Source organism: Brienomyrus brachyistius, chromosome 1 (genome assembly GCF_023856365.1).
Source record: "Brienomyrus brachyistius isolate T26 chromosome 1, BBRACH_0.4, whole genome shotgun sequence".
Taxonomy (NCBI): Eukaryota; Metazoa; Chordata; class Actinopteri; order Osteoglossiformes; family Mormyridae; genus Brienomyrus; species Brienomyrus brachyistius.
The window spans coordinates 28,106,264-28,125,955 of NC_064533.1; the positions used below are offsets into that span (position 1 = coordinate 28,106,264).

The 19,692-nt window shown below is 43.0% G+C and overlaps 1 protein-coding gene across 1 annotated transcript in view; it reads right to left on the reverse strand.

Moving 5' to 3' along the window:
- dnah5l (dynein, axonemal, heavy chain 5 like) overlaps positions 1-19,692 on the reverse strand; it is a 108,853-nt gene that overhangs the window by 51,160 nt on the left and 38,001 nt on the right. Inside the window, exons 45-55 of the mRNA XM_049025218.1 lie at positions 18,859-19,053; positions 15,601-15,735; positions 12,590-12,779; positions 11,479-11,696; positions 9,598-9,909; positions 7,993-8,082; positions 5,352-5,591; positions 4,307-4,474; positions 3,999-4,205; positions 1,872-2,201; positions 930-1,136 (exon numbers count right to left, since the gene is read on the reverse strand). Coding sequence (XP_048881175.1) covers positions 930-1,136; positions 1,872-2,201; positions 3,999-4,205; positions 4,307-4,474; positions 5,352-5,591; positions 7,993-8,082; positions 9,598-9,909; positions 11,479-11,696; positions 12,590-12,779; positions 15,601-15,735; positions 18,859-19,053 — 2,292 coding nt within the window. The remainder of the gene's footprint in view (positions 1-929; positions 1,137-1,871; positions 2,202-3,998; positions 4,206-4,306; positions 4,475-5,351; positions 5,592-7,992; positions 8,083-9,597; positions 9,910-11,478; positions 11,697-12,589; positions 12,780-15,600; positions 15,736-18,858; positions 19,054-19,692) is intronic.

Sequence of the window (19,692 nt, forward strand, 5' to 3'; positions counted from 1 at the left end):
AAACGACATATCAGAGCTGGAGGAATGCTGTGGGAGTCAACAGCAATCGAGTAATATTAAACCAAATACGGGGGATTACTTTCCATTTGCACAAAACTCAATTTGTTTTTCAAAACAGGTAGAAAAAATGTAGGTTTTTTTTTCTAAATTAAATATGATTTACTGTACACAGATATTAGTAATTGAGTTTCCTTCTGCAGTCCAAAGACGTGCAGCTAGACTAGTTGGTATCTTTAACTTGCCTATAGTGAGAGTGTGTGCCTGTGTGTGTGTGGTGGGCGGGTTACCAAATGTCCCCACAATGTCACAAAAACCTGCTATTTTTATGTTGTGGGAACCAATTTCTCAGTTTCCACAAAGGCAAACTCAATTATATTAAAATCTGTGACTGCAATCAAAAACTAAAATTGTCAAAAGCCTTGTATTTAATTTGATTGCTTGTGGCTAAGGTTCGGGCTGGGTAGGGGGGGTCAACATTTTTTGGATTAGGGGTTTTCCCATAGAAATGGATGGACAGTCCCCACAAAGATATGAATACAAACATGAGTGTGTGGGTGTGTGTGTTGGCACACGCGCATTTGCGTTTGTATGTAGCCGGCCATGGACTGGCATCCCATCCAGGGTGTCCACAGCACTGTGTCCTATGCTGCCTGGGATAAGCACCAACCCCCCACCAATGTGACCAGGATAGGTGATAAGATATAAATAAAGACCTGCTTACTCCAAATCAACAGCAAAAGATGTAAAAAATGATCAAAAAATAATATGTATACTGTATATAACCAAAGCAAATAAATAAAAATATACACGTGTCACTGCCTACATTTTAATTAAATGTGCACTTTTTATCTTTATCTGTTATGCTAAAACACTTTTGGGGTATTTTCTCACCCTCTTGCCTTGGGTGTTCATTAACACTAATCACTCACCTTCTCCGCGGTAGCATCAAACCACTCCTTGTCCTGCTGATTGGTGAAGCGGTCGGCGATGACCCGCGAGCACTCGTGCTGGAAGAGGGCGAAGAGCACCTCTGGGCTCTGGCACACCTCCGCCGTCACTTTCAGGACCCCCTGCCAGATGCGGCTGAGGTCCCGCAGGTTAAAGATGTAATGGAACTTCGCAGGTGTCGGCAGCATCTGTAAGGCAGATAGCTAGACAGTCATTAAATATCCAAGTGATCACCCCCAATGCCAATGGGCCGGAAAAACTCTACAAATGAATTTCACTCTGAAGGCATCTTGTACCGGTTTATGCTGGGGAACCATGCTGTTCTTCACCTATTAGCTAAGATTTTACTGAGCATTGCCTGCTTGTTAAGCTTCACATGTTTGTACTTTGGAATATTTCTTCATGCGCAGTCAGTTCATTTCAATCTTCCCAGAACGATATGTGTTTGATGCCACTTCACTGGGCGGTAGGGGGTGACTCAGTGGGTTAGCATACTGTGCCTATGATCAGGAGGTCATTGTTTTAAATCTCAGGGTCATGCGGCATGTTGTCTCTGTAAGGAAGGACCAAGGCCCTCAACCCCAAATTGCTCCAGGGACCCTAACCCTGCTTTCTCAGTTGTTCATTAGTTTTGGATGAAAGCATCTGCTAAATATCTAAAAATGTTAAGGGTTGCAGGGAGCCTATCCCAACCACAAAGCCAGATTTCTTGCCGAGTTGGATACTGTGCATTTGCATGTAAGGTACCCTAGTTTACATAATGTTGATCTTAATTTTTCTTTGTGTTAGGTTTTTCGTTTTTTTGGGTGTAGAAAGCATTTCACTCCACACACGTAGAGTGCATGTTAGCGTATGTAACAAATGAAAGTCAAATCTTGATCTCGACACTGAGGCCTCACGATCAATCTCTTCCACACTATTACCTTGCTTTTGACGGCCTGCCACACCTTCCTGGTGGTGGGCACCAGCTTCCCCGCAAGGGTGCACACGTCAGGTGGGAAACCTCTCTCGGGGCAGAAGTAGCCCTGAGCGACCGTGTGGAAGATTTTGTCTATGGAAGAGTTGGAGGGCAGGGTGCAGTTAAAGATGCTGAATTGCCGTTTGAGGCGCTGTGGGATGTCGTTACGACCCCCGCCTGGGTGGATCATGGCCGCCACAAACTGGATGTCCACCAGGCTGGTGAACTCCCCCGGCCGGTCGAGGTTGTAGAAGCCCCCCTGTTCCATCAGCTGGCGGACGATCTCATTGGTGATCTGTCAGGGGGCAGGAAGCAAAGAGAGCCAATGAAGATCAACACGTCAGTTCCCAAAACTATCCCTAACCATTTCACCAACAGCTCAATTAATTAATAAAACAAAATTAGTTAAATAATGTGGTATTGATTAGCCAGACATGGTGTGCTAGTGGTTGAGTCAAAAGAATACATTGGTGTATTGAATGAGATTCTTCACTGGGTCCCTGGGCCAGGCTCAGAGACAGGCTGAGGAGCTCGGACATCCAGCAGGGGCAAAAAAGTGAAGCAGCTGAGGTGGTTCGGGCTAAGGTGCCTCCTGCGTGTCTCCCTTGGGAGGTGTTTTGGGCACGACCACCCAGGAGGGGACCCCAGGGCCGACCCAGGACATGCAGGAGAGATTATATCTTTCGCATGGCTTGGAAGCGCCTGGGTCTCTTACTGGAGAAGCTGGGGAGAGAGAGGTCTGGGCATCTCGGCCTGGATTACTGCCCCTGCGAGCTGCTCCCAGGAAAGCAGTAGAAAATGGATGGATGGATGGATGGATGGATAGAATGGTACAGGAAGAAATGGTACAGCAACAAATACTGGGTTGACTTAAAGAGAGGCTTTGAAATGCCTAAGCTGACCCACTTTGAAAGACATAATATTATAGTTTTACACCAAGATGAAAATAATTTCAACGCCATTTTCTCTGATCGCCTTAGACTGCTCTGTACTGTTTATAACGTTCTAACACCATTCTGGTATCAGTATGGGGATAAAATTGGACAACATTAAATGTAACCTGCATATTATATAACTCCTATAAATGTATAGTGCAGAGAAGTGTCATTTAAGTATTCCTGTTCATCACAGTAAGTAAATAAATGAATAAATAAATAATTCATTGTTTATCTACTTTCAGAACATGTCAATCTTGGTAGCACTAATTCCACACATGTGTTTCCCCAAAGCCTAAAGCAGACAGATTTTCCGGATTTGCACTGTAAACAGACTAATATTATGTAGATTTAGAGCATGTAGCTTGGCTGAAAAATGCATACCTTGTCATCCCTTTCTGTCTAGAAACATGTACATTTGTCATGTGGTAAATTTTAAATATAATAATTTGAAGGTAAATATTCCACTTGGTTGAACTCATCCACTAGCCTTCAGTGAACAAAACTGTTGCCTTTCCCCTTCATTTACATTATTGTTTTTCTGAAAATAAGTCCTATAATTTGCTCATAAAATAGCAAACGGTTCCAATTTGCAGGTTTTCACCACATTTCAACTTGGGATTCTCAAAATACGGTGCTACAGCAAAGGGCGAGTATATTGTATAAGGATGTTGAGAATATATTTTGTGTAAAGATGCTTTAAAATTTATTGGAATGATGGCAGTATTTTACTTATTAAACCCATCCATCCTCTTCCTATACCCACCTGGCCCACACAGGGTCACTGGGGTCCAAAGCTTAGAGGCACAAGGCGGGGAATAGCTCATGACAGGGCACCAGTCCTTTGTAGGGCATGCACACCATTAACAGCCACAGGCAATCAGGCAATTACCAGAGCATGGTTTTGTACCAACGAACCCACAAGAAACCCCACAGCAACACAGGAAGAACATGCAAACTCCACATACGTGGAACCCTGGCGGACACAGACAGAGGTGGGGCGGAGACTCGAACCCCAGTCCCAGAGACGTGAGGCAACAGTGCTAAACACTTCATCAGCACACCACCTGTTACTCATCCAAAACTGTATACTTACTGTTATCCACAATGGACAAACCTTATGTTACCTTATAAATTACTGTAGATTTTTTGCTCACCTGGTCACCCCATTCGTTGATCACGGGCATGTTGATGTCATCGATGAAGACAGTCATCCTCTTACCCGCAGGGGGCCCATAAGTGGCACCCATGCGCTTGTCAACGTAGCTTTCGATGCTCTTCTGGAACATGTTGGGTAGGGTGGCCGAGGAGAAGCTCAGGCTCTTGGTCAGGTGAGTCTCAGGGTCGTATTTACTCATATAACCCTAAACAGGCAAAACAAAATATCCAGCTCAGGCACATTTTTAAATATTACAGTATGGTGTGGAGAATTTTGTCCAAGACAGTGAGATGATGGTAGAAGCACCTTGATCATGACCGTCTTGGCCGTGCCCTGCTCTCCAATCAACAGGATGGCTTTTCCCTGCTTCATTATCATCTGCATGAGGAAGTCTGTGCGCACATTGTCCACATTCGGGACCAGGATGGAGGCGTAGTCCGGTACTGAGTCTTTGGGGTATATATATTCAGGGACCTATGCATGAGGAGGTACAGACATGCCTTAACTCTCTGCAGCTGGGGCAAATATACCCGTAAAAGAATAATTCTGCTGTACAGTGACAAGTATTGAAGACTGTTCATTAAGAACTGCAGTAAAGGGATTAAAACACATTCTTCCACTGCATTACCGAATATATAGTTTTTTTTCTGGAGCTTGTGAAATAAATGAGGCTGTAAAGTCACGCAGTGACTCCCTCTGCTTCCTTGGCTACGTTATGGGGGCTCATGTCCCGATGATGAATTAACAAGTTATACATTTAAACTGTGCCATGCAGTGAGTTTTCGAGGGACAGGTACCCGACCGGGGAAGTGATTCAGGGGGAATGTGCTCCTGGGTAAATTTACAATGACTGTCAAAGATTGGTACACTTTTCTGACTGGAGGAGAGGAGAGATCGAAAAATGGTACTCAAAACCTGAAAAAGGGACACCCCCGTCCACCCCCACCCCCTTGCCTGTATTTAAAGTCTGTACAGTACGCAACTCAGTTTCACCACTCTCTATAATATTAAAGAAAAAAAACTCCAAACATCACCTTCATATATCTTCATATACAGAGCCAGCTCAACCCTTTTCAGGGCCATAACCAAAATTTGATTAACCTGGCTGTCGTTTGTCATCTTCCTTCCCATTCTGACAGGTTGATCACACAGAGATCCCCTTTTGGCCACTGGGTCTTAAGCAGCTGCTTCGTCTTGTACAAATCTAACCCAGTCATTCACATTTGTACGTAATAACAAATACCTCAGGCTAGCCAGAGAAACGCATTATTATCAGTGCATTTATTTTTTATATATTAACAGAGAGCCTATGTATGTATGTATGTATTCTTTCAGTTCTGGCCAGTCATACCTTTCTGGACCAGTGTTCCCATTCTCCGTGCTCATTCACCACAAACTCAAAGATGGTCTCGTCTCCTTGGGTTTTTGGGAGTTCTGGGAAGGAGGAGTGGGACTTCAGGAAGCTCTCCATCCTGGACCGGTCCTCCAGCTCCAGGAGGGCCCCCACGGACCACATGATGGCGAACACGAAGAGTCGCGTCACGTGCAGGCGGGCCGCGTCACCCTCCTCCGCCAGTGGGGGCAGTAGACCCTGCAAGCGCACAATCACGTCTGCCTTTCATAATCCGTGCTCTCATTTCCATAAGTACCGCATCTTTACCTATTAAAGGTGCCATAGAATGAAAATCTGACTGTATTTTGGCATGGTTGAAAAAGGAGAGTTCGGTACATGGAAATAACAGACCGTGAATCTCTAACACTGTTTTCCCCTCATTCAAATAAAAGTCCTGAATATGTAAAAGAAGGAGTGAAACGGGCTGTTTCAAAATTCCTAGACTGTTACATAACAGCCTTAACCACGCCCGTAAAGACAAATCCCAACTCACTTTCAAGCTAATTGGACATGAGCATTCGGACTTAAGCAGTTCTGCAGGTACGGTGAAATACAAAGCGGAGGACAACAGCGAAAACAGCAGCCTGTATGCGTAAGTCTGCCTTTGGAGGCTGGTGACGGGGATGTCGACACTCTTCATACCCTTCCCAAGAAACCGAACTGTCAGCAGGCATGGCTGACGTTCATCTTTAATAAATAAGTCAGGGGTACGTTACTGTAAAGCTCCTGTTAGCAACTTGTGATGGAACCGTTCAGTCGCGCGGTTCTAACTGTGTAAGTTGCTAATTACGTTGCTAGCAACTATGCTTTGGAAAAAATTCCCCAATTTAGCAGGGGAGTAGTAAACAACATCACGAAGTCTGCGATTATGACACTGACAAGAGGTTTCTGTACTTCCTGCAATGCACTTTTGGTTAGCTAAACAAATATGTAATCAATACTGCAGAAAAAAGCAGAACTCCAAATGAATTACAAACAACACATTTACAAGCTGTTCAGCTTGCTGTTTGAAGTTCCTAATAAAACTGGCACGACGAAACTCGCATCATAAAATTATTTGTGACATGAGGCGAAAAATAATTTCATTGTTTTTGTTACAATGTTGAAAACAAAGTTATGATGCTAGCGTTGTGTCTAAGCTGAACTGGGATTGTTATAGTTACGTGCTGCAAATTGGTTCTGTGTGAGGCATCACAGTGCCTCACTGTAAACTAGCCAATCAGAGCAGAGCTCATTATCATATTAATCAGCCCACCAAAAAAGGGAAAAAAGCCTGTTTCATCCATCCATCCGTCCATTTTCCAAACCGCTTATCCTACTGGGTCGCGGGGGGTCCGGAGCCTATCCCGGAAGCAATGGGCACGAGGCAGGGAACAACCCAGGATGGGGGGCCAGCCCATCGCAGGCCTGTTTCATTCTAGTGCCAAATAATCAGGTTGTAAATGGGCCTGTAAAACCACTTTTGGACATTTATCGACAAAACCATATTCACATACCTTTCATGTAAACATCAGAGAACAATTTGAAAATAAAAAAATAAATGCCTTCTATGGCACCTTTAATTCAGTGTCATATCTTAAATTAGATCTATGCTCAGTAGTTTGAGGTAGTTCGTTATTTTAAGACAATATGGAAGGAAGAACGTCTATTAAAGAAGGACTCTGCTTTCAGATTCATGAATTTTCACAATTCTCCAATCCATCACCTCTTGCCCGTGCTGTAAAAGCCCAACGGGAAGCATCGCAGCGGTGCTCACGGTGCCTTCATATCAGGGTGTATATTTCACTTTTAATATCACACACTGGCACATTTTGTTATGTTTCCTATATTGCTGCTGCAAAAATTCGATTTTGTATCATTACCTGCCTTTTCCACTCATTTTTCTGACTTGAGGTGAGTTACGTGAACTTAATAAACTAGGTTGAGATTCGAATTTATACACCGTCTAACCACTGTTGTTTATATAATTCCCTATGGCAGTGTTTCTCAATCCGGTCCTCAGGGACCCACAGACAGTCCACGTTTTTGCTGCCTCCCAGCTCCAGGGCTTGTTGGACTGTCTGCTAAGGAGCTCGGAGGGAGCAAAAACATGGACTGGCTGTAAGTCCCCAAGGACTTGACTGAGAAACAATGTGCTATGGTAAGCAGCCATTTTCCACAAAGCTCACAACATTAAATTGCATGAAAAACTGTTTGCCTTTGAGAAATTCATATTTTTATACTTTGTAAATCTATTGACTCTATTGAAGAATACCTGATTCGTAACAGCAGTTGATAAACCCCCCTCCCCCCATAGGAAACATTGGCAGGTTTGAAGGTAAAACAATGATATATTTAATAACGCAACATACAATCATCCCAGCAACGTTCTCCTAAATAATAATGTCTTGTGTGGTCAACATCCGTTTACAGGATTAGCAGCTTCGTCTTTTACAAAACGAGGCATCCGTCCCTGCTCAGGAATTTGCTGCCAGTGATGAAATGACGAAACATCTCCCTAGCAACCGTCTCCACAAGAGCAGGTGCTGTCTTTCTAAATGGATCAGTCAAATTCAATGTGCCCTCCAGCCAAAGGGGAAATGTCAGTCTGTTCACTTACTTGCAAAAGGTCAATGGCTTGCTTGATGTACATACACTCCAGGATGTGCATTTTCGGGGACACGGCAGTGGAAACGAAGTTGATTAAATCCTGTGTAGACAAATTAGAGGGGTTTGGTTCCGATACCAATTTCCTGCTTTGCTACAATGCTGGTGTGTGGTAATAGTGTCCAAGAAGGAGGGCGATTGTATCTAATGATGCTGCAGAGGCAGACAGGCACCTACCAGGCAGAAAACAAGTCAGCTGCCGGACAAGTTAAAACCAAGTCACCCTGTCCTGAGATAATTAGACTACAAATTACATATCCATGTAGGAAGCGACACTTTATTTGTCATTCGTACATGTACTGTGGAAAGTTTGTTTCACATCTTGCTCTCCGTTGAGAGATACACAAAAAGTGGGGTTCGAATGCAAGGTCAGGTCATTTACTCAGCACCCCCCGGCCTTATTGAAGGGCCCAACAGTAATGAGACTTTTTTGCCAAGCATGGGATTCAAACCGGTGACCTTCTGATCACAGACACAGAGACATAACTCAGGAGGAGTTTCTACCCCAAGTCACCAGACTACTTACTACTTAATCGACAGCTATAATGTAACATTCATTCTTTATTTATGTACCATACACTTGATTTGAACTCTGTTGCACATCTCTGGTCTTTTATTCTCCTGATATTCTTTTACTTTGTTATTAACGGTAGCATGGTGCTGCAGTGGTTAGCACTATTGCCTCACACCTCTGGGACCGGGGATTGAGTCTCCACCATAGCTCCATGTGTTCTTTCCATGTTGTCGTGAGGTCTCCCCTGTGTAATCCAGTTTACCCCCCACAGTCCATAAAAATGCTGAGGTTAATTGGAGTTGTCAAACTGCATGTGTGGTTGTGCCCTGTGATGAGTTGGTGCCCCATCCTGGGTTGTTCCCTGCTTGGTGCCCATAGGCTTTGGACCCCCTGTGATCCTGAATAGGACAGGTGGTTTCATAATATGGATGGATAGTTATTAATGCTATTCTTAGTGCTGGATAGAAGAATGACACATTTAATCCTATTACAGGTTTGGATAGATAGATACAGATATCATTAATATGAATTATATTGATTCTTTTGGCAAAGGATTTGCACACACTGCACATAAAAGAGAATTGAAACCTTTTAAGTTCTGGTATTGTGTCAGGTCATGTCTTTGCATTTACATATATTTTTTTTCTATCACTATTAAGTAATGTCCTCAAAAAATTTGGCTTCACATTTAGATCTGAAATAGTCGAACATGAAGAATAAACACTTTAAGGAGCTGGTGGTAAAAATTAGGTGAACATAAATGTATTTATAATTAAACAAAGGAATTATAAACACCTACAAAGCTGAGCTGATCTTCAAGGAAACTAGTTATTGTAGCTATTTTCGCATAAAACCACACCAAGGCCACAAAGTAAGAAGACCTCCGTAAACAAAAGATGATTGTTAAAATGTTTCTTATAGGGACTATAAGCATTTAAACGCACAATATATTAGTCAGATTTTTACATGTATTTATGAGAAAAACTACAATCAAATGAATAACAGTTTATTTGACAGGGAGAGGACAGCTGGAGAGGTTCTAACCTGGAAGCTCCTGTTGAAACAGCCAGACAAAGTTTCAGCCTGCAGGGCAGGTAGCTTCAGCAACCAGGCCTGCAAGATGGGCTGCCAGTTCAGCACTGAGGAGCTCATGAAGACCATGCCATTCCGAGAGACTGTGGCTGGGGAGGCATTGTCGATGTTATGGGGCTCAAAGACGATCTTGCAGTTGGGTGCCATGGGGATGCGGTCACCGTTTGCCAGAGTCAGGGTCTTATTGTCGTCCAGCACGGAGTTCAGGTTCTCTATCCAGATGGCATCCACAGGACCATCCAGCACTATCCAAACATGATCCCCCTGGAAAAAGGCAGATAGATCTCTAGTGAGTAATCTATATTTCCCATAAACATGTATCCCTTCTAGTGCTGAAGCCACTTTGGAGCCTCTCCCATAGAGCACCTGCCACAAAAGATCCTACAGGAGATGCTTGTCCATCACGGAGCACAGACCACCCTACAGGAGCTGCCTGTCCATCACGGAGCACAGACCACCCTACAGGAGCTGCCTGTCCATCACGGAGCACAGACCACCCTACAGGAGCTGCCTGTCCATCACGGAGCACAGACCACCCTACAGGAGCTGCCTGTCCATCACGGAGCACAGACCACCCTACAGGAGCTGCCTGTCCATCACGGAGCACAGACCACCCTACAGGAGCTGTCTGTCCATCACGGAGCACAGACCACCCTACAGGAGCTGTCTGTCCATCACGGAGCACAGACCACCCTACAGGAGCTGCCTGTCCATCACGGAGCACAGACCACCCTACAGGAGCTGCCTGTCCATCGTGCAGGCACAAACACACACACACACAGCAGTACTGCCCGAAGCCCAGGTGGCACCCTAGGCAAGTTTCAGCGCTGCCCCAGACCCCCAGCAGTCATTGCAATTGACTGGGTGCAGGGGTGTAACGGCGTTAATTTTAGGCCAGAAGGGTTTGCTATATCTATTCCCCCTTAGAAGATGCCACTCTGGACAATTTCCCATCTTGCCCTTGCCAGGAACTGCCCCTGACACAGACTATGGGCAAATTAGACATGCCAGGTCCAATTTGGCAGCAAAACTAAACTGATAGCAATTCTGATATGATTACGATTATAATTACGATATTATGAGAAAGAGTGATGGGAAAATGAAATGGAGAGTGTTACATCTTTTTCATAAGTTTACCATAATTACTAAGGAAGCCTATTTTGAACAGTCAATGAAAGGCAAAAACACAGATTTGTTGATAAGCAAACCTTTCATACAATGACACACTTTAAAATTATTTAAGCTGGCTGTACTTCCACAATAAAATACATAAAAAGAGCAGATCATCTATAGATGTATAAATGTGTCAGTTCTGAGCTGAAGAGTTTTAAAGGGGGAACTTAAACAGCCATCAAACAGTAATGTCACCTATATTGTGGAAACACTGGTTATAATCCACGGATGACGGTGCAGCTCACAGTCAAACTTACTCCCCAGTTGGAATGACCTACTGACACCCCCGAAATAGATCGACAATGGCCAATAAAAAGAAAATCTCCTGTAGCAATTTCAGCCATTCAGCTGGATGTAAAATTCAGGTGCATAAAATATCAGTCAGCAAAGTGGACCAGATGGCCAGCCTCCAACAGCAGCATGTTTTTAACCATAATTACATGCTTTGCTAAATGCCAAACATCCCAAACTGGTGCAGAGTAACTGCTAAGCACATGAGCTCTATAACGCTTTGATTTGCAGCTTATAGGCAACCATCAATTTGTGTGATATCCAGACCTTCTGAATGACCCACAAATCAGAATTCATTGCTGTTCGACATCAGCCTCTGATGAGCTCTACAAGAATAATGAGAGCCATCATTCCAGCGTTCATCCCAACCTTCTTGGTTTTCAGCGTCTTCCTCCACAGGGTGGAAAACACGCCATCTGTCCAGTCATTGGTGGCCACATCCAGTGTGCCAAACATCTGCGAGGCGGTGATGGCTTTGGGATTCATGCGCATTTCTCTGTGCGGTGCCCCGCAATCTGTCATGGCCTTCATGAGCGTGTGGATGCAGCTGCTCTTTCCTGCTCCACTAGGTCCAAGGGTCATCATACCTGAACAAAGGGCACAGGACATCTGTGGCTATAGAGATCCTCGGGCACATGGAGGAAGGGAGTCTGAGCAGCTGCCCCTTTTTGTCTGGATGACTGAAAGTGCCCCCCCCCCCCTTTGATGCTCCAAGTGCCCATTTTTTTCAATAATCCATGATGATGTAGTATGAAAATGTACTTATGAAGAATCACCAAGAGGCACCCCCTTCGTGCCCCCTGTCCTATGTCAAAAAAAGTCATAACCAAAATTACACCCATGGTTTACAAGATTAAACAGAAACAACGAAAAACCAACCTGCTTCAAAAGTTATACGTATTTGCATTAGTAAACTTAACACGCCACCTGTAATGGTTCTCAGGCCATTCTTCCAAAAGTTATATATTGATTTCATACTTTATCCTTGTACATTCTTCCAGGAACACAATTTTACCAAAGAGTAAAATTCTAGGTAATCACACTGCAAGGACAATAGGTAGTTCTGAAAAATCCACAAAAAAATTATTTTTTTTTGGCTGAGCAATAAAAGGCAGATATAAACTGCCAGTAACCTTAAGTTTTCTGACATTAACAGCTTTTTTGTTTGCTTTTTTTGTGTTTATTACTTGCACATATTAGGATGTAATGTACATATTTTTTATTTCTTCATTTTATTTCTAAGTACTGTATACCACTGACATTTCGTACCCTTTTGTCATTGTATTTGCCGCTATAATGCCCAAATTTACCCCTAGCTGGTCTCTCTACCAATCACTGTTCAGCACCTGGTCTTATTTAAAAACTCCTGATATTAACCATTCAGTGATGCTATACCCATTACAGTCATTTACATTGTAACTATCATGACCTTTGACCTTGTGGCCACGCCGGTGAGGCTGCATCACCCATGGATACTGACCATGCCGGACCCGCTGGGTCTCATAGAGTTGCACCATCTTCAGCACCCAGGGCGGGTGAGCGATGAGACCAGCTCGCTCTGTCTGCTTGCAGATGGCCTCCTCGAGCTCGGGGTAACCGGCCTTGTCCAGGGTGATCCCCGGAAACAGGTCGTCGATCAAGCTCATGAAGAGAGGCTCATCCTCATCCACCTGAGAAGGGCACAAAGCAGCAGCCCATCAGGAGAAGCACCTTCATACCATGCTGACATTCGTGGATAACTTACCCACCCAAGTAACTGAAAGCAAAACATATAGCGTGATTTTATGCTCGTCCAGGGATCATCAACTGGTCTGAACAGAGACACACATGACTGTGACAGCGGTAAAATATAAGCTATGTTTTTAATACCATGTCCATGATAAAAATTGCATTTTAATCGAATTGTCCATCAGGATTCACCACGGCAATGACTCCCTGGTTCCTTCAATACAATGTAACCACCAAACAATTATCCCTTGGACATACAGGTACCAGGTGATTTTTCTGCCCAAAAAAATCCTTCTAAAACTAAATAAATCATTTCAGTAATGTAATTTCTTTATATATCTAGATTTCACCAAGCCAACCGAAAATATGCAAAGCAATCTTGTTATGAAAAATGCACAATATAATTCAATTTCCCGCGAAACAGAACGCTCTTCCCAGCACATTTCAATTCAGTGAAATAATGGTCTGTATCACAAACCAAACTGGAGGCTACAAGAAAAAAAATGTTTGGACTCTGCCCTGCAAAGGAAAGGATTCTGTCTGTATTCATGGGCTTTTCATTGTTAGCGATCGTAACCTCCAGAGGCAATATGATTTAAAATCCCCAAGACTTTAAAAAGACAACCACATTGCATTATCAATGGAACCTCCGACACCAAACATGGCAAAGCAGTGTACTGTATACACTCAGTGGCCACCTCATTACATTCAGCTGCCTAGTGCCAGACAGGACCCCTTTTTAACTACAGAACAGCCTGAATTTCTATAAGGCATGGATTCAACAAGATGTGGGAAATATTCCATTTCTGCACCTAAAGAATTCCATTTTCCACTGACCTTTTTCATTAACAATGGACTTTCGTCCACTGAAATAAAGCTGACTGTATGTTTCTTCTTTTGTTTGTTTTGTTTGCTTGTTTTGTTTTTGTTGTTGTTATAATTTTTTTAAATAACACCAATATGTGCAACGCACAGCACAACATCCCAAAGCTTTGTTAAACAATAGCTGGACCTCTTGAGTCTGTCTGCATGCTCTATGAGTCATCATCACAAGCTTGTCTGTCTGTTGGAGCAGGCTGTTGGCAGGTATACCTATTAAAGTGCCCCCTAGGTGTACATATGCCAACTTCATTTTCTACACACACAGTGAAATGTGTACTTGGCATTCTTTCATTGTTTTTTTTCTCCTTGTCGTTTCCCTATGGGGCAGTATCATAGAAAAGCATCAAAGTTCACCTCAGGAGTGGGTGACGTGTCCAATGATGGGTACCCCAATAGACAAGTTTCACAGTACATGAGAAAAACGGTGAGGACATCATTTGTTAGTTTAGATTAATAGTTTCTTACTATTATTTCCATCCATCCATTTTCCAAACCGCTTATCCTACTGGGTATCCCAGAAGCCTATCCCTGAAGCAATGGGCACGAGGCAGGGAACAACCCAGGATGGGGGGCCAGCCCATCGCAGGACACACTCACACACCAGTCACTCACACATGCACACCTATGGGCAATTTAGCAAGTCCTCAGCATGTTTTTGGACTGTGGGGGGAAACCGGAGTACCCGGAGGAAACCCCACGACGACATGGGGAGAACATGCAAACTCCACACACATGTGACCCAGGCGGAGACTCAAACCCGGGTCCCAGAGGTGTGAGGCAACAGTGCTAATCACTGCACCACCATGCCGCCCCTTACCATTATTTGTTAGAATGAATTATGTGGTTATTATATTTTTAGTAGAAAAGGGGAGAAGAAAGAAGAAACAGACATATTTGCCTTTTGTTTAGCATGCGATATCACAATAAAAGTCTGCATATTCATATTCTGAAAAGGCACAGGAAATACGCCTAATGTAAGCCTTAAACAACCCAACTCAGAAATTAATCTTTGTACAAAGTTTCCCTTCTACAAAGGAAAAGGCCTTCTTTTGGCTAGAAGCCGAAACATGCTTAAAAGTCTTACACGATGACTGTTGACAAAGTTTTATAACGTAATAACGATTAATCCGCTCCGGCTGATTAATCGACTGCTGTGTAACTGCAGATTACATCACGTGCTAAACAACTTCATCTGTATTCAAGGTACAGCAACAGTCTACCTCTGACATGCTACTTTGTTTCAGAAATGCAATGATTGCTAAGTAACCTCTAATGCACTGCAAGCCAGAACAAACACAGCAGGCCTGTTATACTTATATCTAATATCTGTGTGTGTCAATTACTGAAGTATGCATTGTGCATTTTGCTGCTGTTATTATAAATGATTTTTTTTTATTGCTGATTTTTATTTAAGATATAATTCCCTTTCAGACAAATATTTAAATATATTGATATCTATTAAAACAATCATAAAATTATTATCGATTTATCAATTAATTTGCGACCCCCCAGGCAGACACATGGTCCAGTCCCACCCTCCGTAAATGGCCATCTATCTGCTGCAGCCAGGTGCTACGTGGGCGTCCCCTCGGCCTGATCCAGCCGCTCAGGTCCTCAGCAGAAGTCAAACGCTTTATGGAAATTGACAAAGGCTGCAGAGAACCTCTGCTGATATTCGTACTTGTGCTCGATGAGAACCCTCAGTGCCAGGATGCAGTCGACGGTAGACATCTTAGGCGTAAAAGCCAAGCAATACTTACCTTATAAATTGTAATAAGCAAATTAGGCAGGTGTGACTAAGCAGTCAAAGCAAAATACAAACCTAAAGTCCACAGGATGTTATCTAAGCAAAACTAAACAGTAAATTGAATTTGTTCGTACCAGTTTAGAGAGGTTCATATCCCGCAACACCCTCATCACCACAGTCTTCTCCGGTTCCTCGGGGTTGGACCTCTTCACTGCTCCCAGCGTCCTCAACACAGACAGGATGTTCCGTAGACCAAAGTCATAGTGAACCTAGAGGTGAGCAAGGCGGGGCTTAGACTACTCACACTTGGCCACTGCCTGAGCACTACTGCCCCCCTGGCCTACGCTTACATTACACTTAATCCTGGTCCAAGCACACTTTCGTCATCACCCGGAGGAAACCCCACGACAACATGAGGAGATCATGCAAACTCCACACACATGTGACCCAGGCGGAGACTCGAACCCGGGTCTCAGAGGTGTGAGGCAACAGTGCTAACCACTGCACCACCATGCCGCCCCCCTAGTTGTTGTTAAAAGTGTAAAATATTTCCAGATCGTCACTGTCTTATCTGATGTTCTTATGCTCCTCATACTGCGCACATGATGTCATAGCAGGCGCAAGTCACTTGGCTCCTCCCATTGAGTGGAAAAACTGAGAGGCAGTGTTAGCGTTCAGCTTGAATGCTGCAAAAACATATGGGGCACCAAGTGTCAAGCACTCATTTTCGTGTATAATATATATTCTGTGCCTCAGAAAGCATTATTTGATGACAAAATCAAGTAATTTTTTTGCTGCCATCTGTCCAAAAAAGCGAAAAGACTTCACTTTCTTTTATGCACAGAAATCAAAAGGGATGTTTCATTTTGTGAACAGAATTGATATCAGCACTTTGCATTTCGTGGGCAGAAGGAAGTCATTCCTTTAGTAAATGATACACATTCATTTTGTGGATGAAAGCATTTTGTGAATGAAAGAAAGTAATTTAGTGGACGAAACCCATTTCATGAATTAACGAGTCATTTCATGGACAAAATGCATTTTGTGAATTAAATAAAGTCATTTTATGGATGAAATGCATTTCGTGAATCATGCACAGTCATTTTGTGGATGACATTGATTCTGTGGAATTACGAAATGCCTTTCATCTTTGGCTGAGTCAGGAAAGGTACGTAGGGGGAAGGGCTTATAGTGATCATGCTTATAGTGATCAACCACTTATATAGATCAAAAAGCTTGGGACAGAATCATTCCTGTACAAATACCGTACATTTGCTTACAGTAATCAAGTAGTCCACTTACAGTGTTCATTTAGGGTCTTTTTAAACATTACAACATGTGGAAAAAAATGCAATCTGTGGTAATTCGTTTTTTTACTTTACTGTTTTTTTTTTAACTTTCCCTTTTTTAGATGCCAACAAAAATATATAAACATAATATAATTTTGGATCTCCCCAAAACCTTCAGTGTCCCATGATCCACTGGAATACTGACCGGTACTGATCAAGGTACTGCTTACAGCACGAGGTACCGCTTAGAGCACTAATAACTACTTAGAGCACTAACTACAACTTAGAGCACGAGGTAATGCTTAGAGCACGAGGTACCGTTTAGAGCACGAGGTAACGCTTAGAGCACTAACTACCACTTAGAGCACTACACACATCAATTTCTGGTGCTTCCTGCACCATGTTTAGTAGTTTTGTGGGATCAAAGGCCAAGTGAAATATTTTGTACAGATTATCACAAAGAATATATACTGAACAAAAATATAAACGCAACACTCTTGTTTCTGCTCCCATTTTTCATGAGATGGACTTAAAGATCTACAATTCATTCCAGATACACAATATTACCATTTCTCTCAAACATTTCTCACAAATCAGTCTAAATGTGTGATAGTGAGCACTTCTGCTTTGCTGAGATAATCCATCCCACCTCACAGGTGTGCCACATCAAGATGCTGATCTGACATCATGGGTAGTGCACAGGTGTACCTTATACTGCCCACAATAAAAGGCCACCCTGGAATGTGCAGTTTTTTGCTTTATTGGGGGTCTGGGGACTCAGAACCGGTCAGTATCTGGTGTGACCACCATTTGCCTCATGCAATGCAACACATCTTCTTCGCATAGAGTTTATCAGATTGTCAATTGTGGCCTGTGGAATGTTGGTCCACTCCTCTTCAATGGCTGTGCGAAGTTGTTGGATATTAGTGGGAACTGGTACACGCTGTCGTATACGCCGGTCAAGCACATCCCAAACATGCTCAACGGGTGACATGTCCGGTGAGTATGCTGGCCATGCAAGAACTGGGACATTTTCAGCTTCCAAGAACTGTGTACAGATCCTTGCAACATGGGGCCGTGCATTATCTGTCTGAGTGGCTGGTCTCAGACGATCTTGGAGGTGAACCTGCTGGATGTGGAGGTCCTGGGCTGGTGTGGTTACACGTGGTCTGCGGTTGTGAGGCCGGTTGGATGTACTGCCATATTCTCTGAAACGCCTTTGGAGACGGCTTATGGTTGAGAAATGAACATTCAATGCACGAGCAACAGATCTGGTTGACATTCCTGCTGTCCGCATGCCAATTGCACGCTCCCTCAATGCTTGTGGCATCTGTGGCATTTTGCTGTGAGACAAAACTGCACATTCCAGGGTGGCCTTTTATTGTGGGCAGTATAAGGTACACCTGTGCACTACCCATGATGTCAGATCAGCATCTTGATGTGGCACACCTGTGAGGTGGGATGGATTATCTCAGCAAAGCAGAAGTGCTCACTATCACACATTTAGACTGATTTGTGAGAAATGTTTGAGAGAAATGGTAATATTGTGTATCTGGAATGAACTGTAGATCTTTAAGTCCATCTCATGAAAAATGGGAGCAAAAACAAAAGTGTTGCGTTTATATTTTTGTTCAGTGTATATTAAGAAAAACACTGCTTTCTGAGCGCTATATTAACAAATCAATCAATGAACCATCCTTTTTATTGATTAATCAAATAACTGCTGTACAGAAGACTTAACTCCATCCACAGTTTTGCACATTCGTTTATGCAGACAGATGAATGAACATTAACCTGAGCACGTATCTTTGTAAACAGACCACTTCTCCAGTGTTTTGTAATTTGTCACTACACTGTTTTATTTGGCTGATCAATGCAGGTCTTCTTTAGCACAAAATTGACTTATGTACCTCCTCTGTACTCTGGGGCAGGTTTGTTGTTTCTATGATTCCATTCAAAAACTCAATTCCATCTAGTGTAGTGACTGTTTGTGGCCATCAGGGGGACCCATATACTTTGGAGACCAAATGAAAGGTGTGAATGGTGGTAAACATTGTTTCTGTCGGTACCCCTTTTGGATGTTACACCGCAGGGTAGAGTTACCTGCTTCGAGAGTTGCTCTTCGCATAGCTTGTAAAGTGTATAGAACTTCCTGCTGAGGACCTGGTTCTCCCGAAAGCCGGCACTGGCGAGTTTCACCCTCATGATGATAGCTCGGTCCGGAACCATCATGGCTACCGTACGGAACTGAATCTTCAGGTTTTCTGGAAGCTCCTGGCGGCCTGCATAGCCCGGGTTCTACCGAGAGAAGGATAACCGTCAACCTCGAAAATACAAACCACAGATCAACACAAATTATCAATTTTAGCTATGCAGTTAGATGTTTACAAAAGATTTACCATCGGAGATATCATGATAAGAGATGTCACTATGGATTATATAAATAACTGAGTAATGTACCATGTAATCTGACCTCATAATGATAAAAGGCAGTCTAACGAAAAAATCAAATGCCGACTTTTATTGGTTGAGCAGTGTATGTACCATTTAATGCAAGATGGCACAGCTATGTGACAGAGCTAACTTCTGTTTTAGCATTGAGGAAGTAGAAAGTAACTGAAGCAAAATAATTTAAAGAATACTAGCTAATCCAGGAGGCTAAGTAGCACAAGTCTATGGCTAACTTTGCTTTATTGGGTGAGTCCATCAAGCCTAAAAGGCTTAAGATCCATTGCAGTCGTGCTGCAATGATATTTAAGTTATGCTCTGCAATACTGACAGACAATTGCAACTATTGCCAAATAATTTAGAAGGAAAATTTTAGTCAATGCTTTTTAATAATTGAAGAATCGAGTCAATCGAGTAATCATGACAGCTCTAATCGATATATATATATATATATATATATATATATATATATATATATGAGTGAAGGGA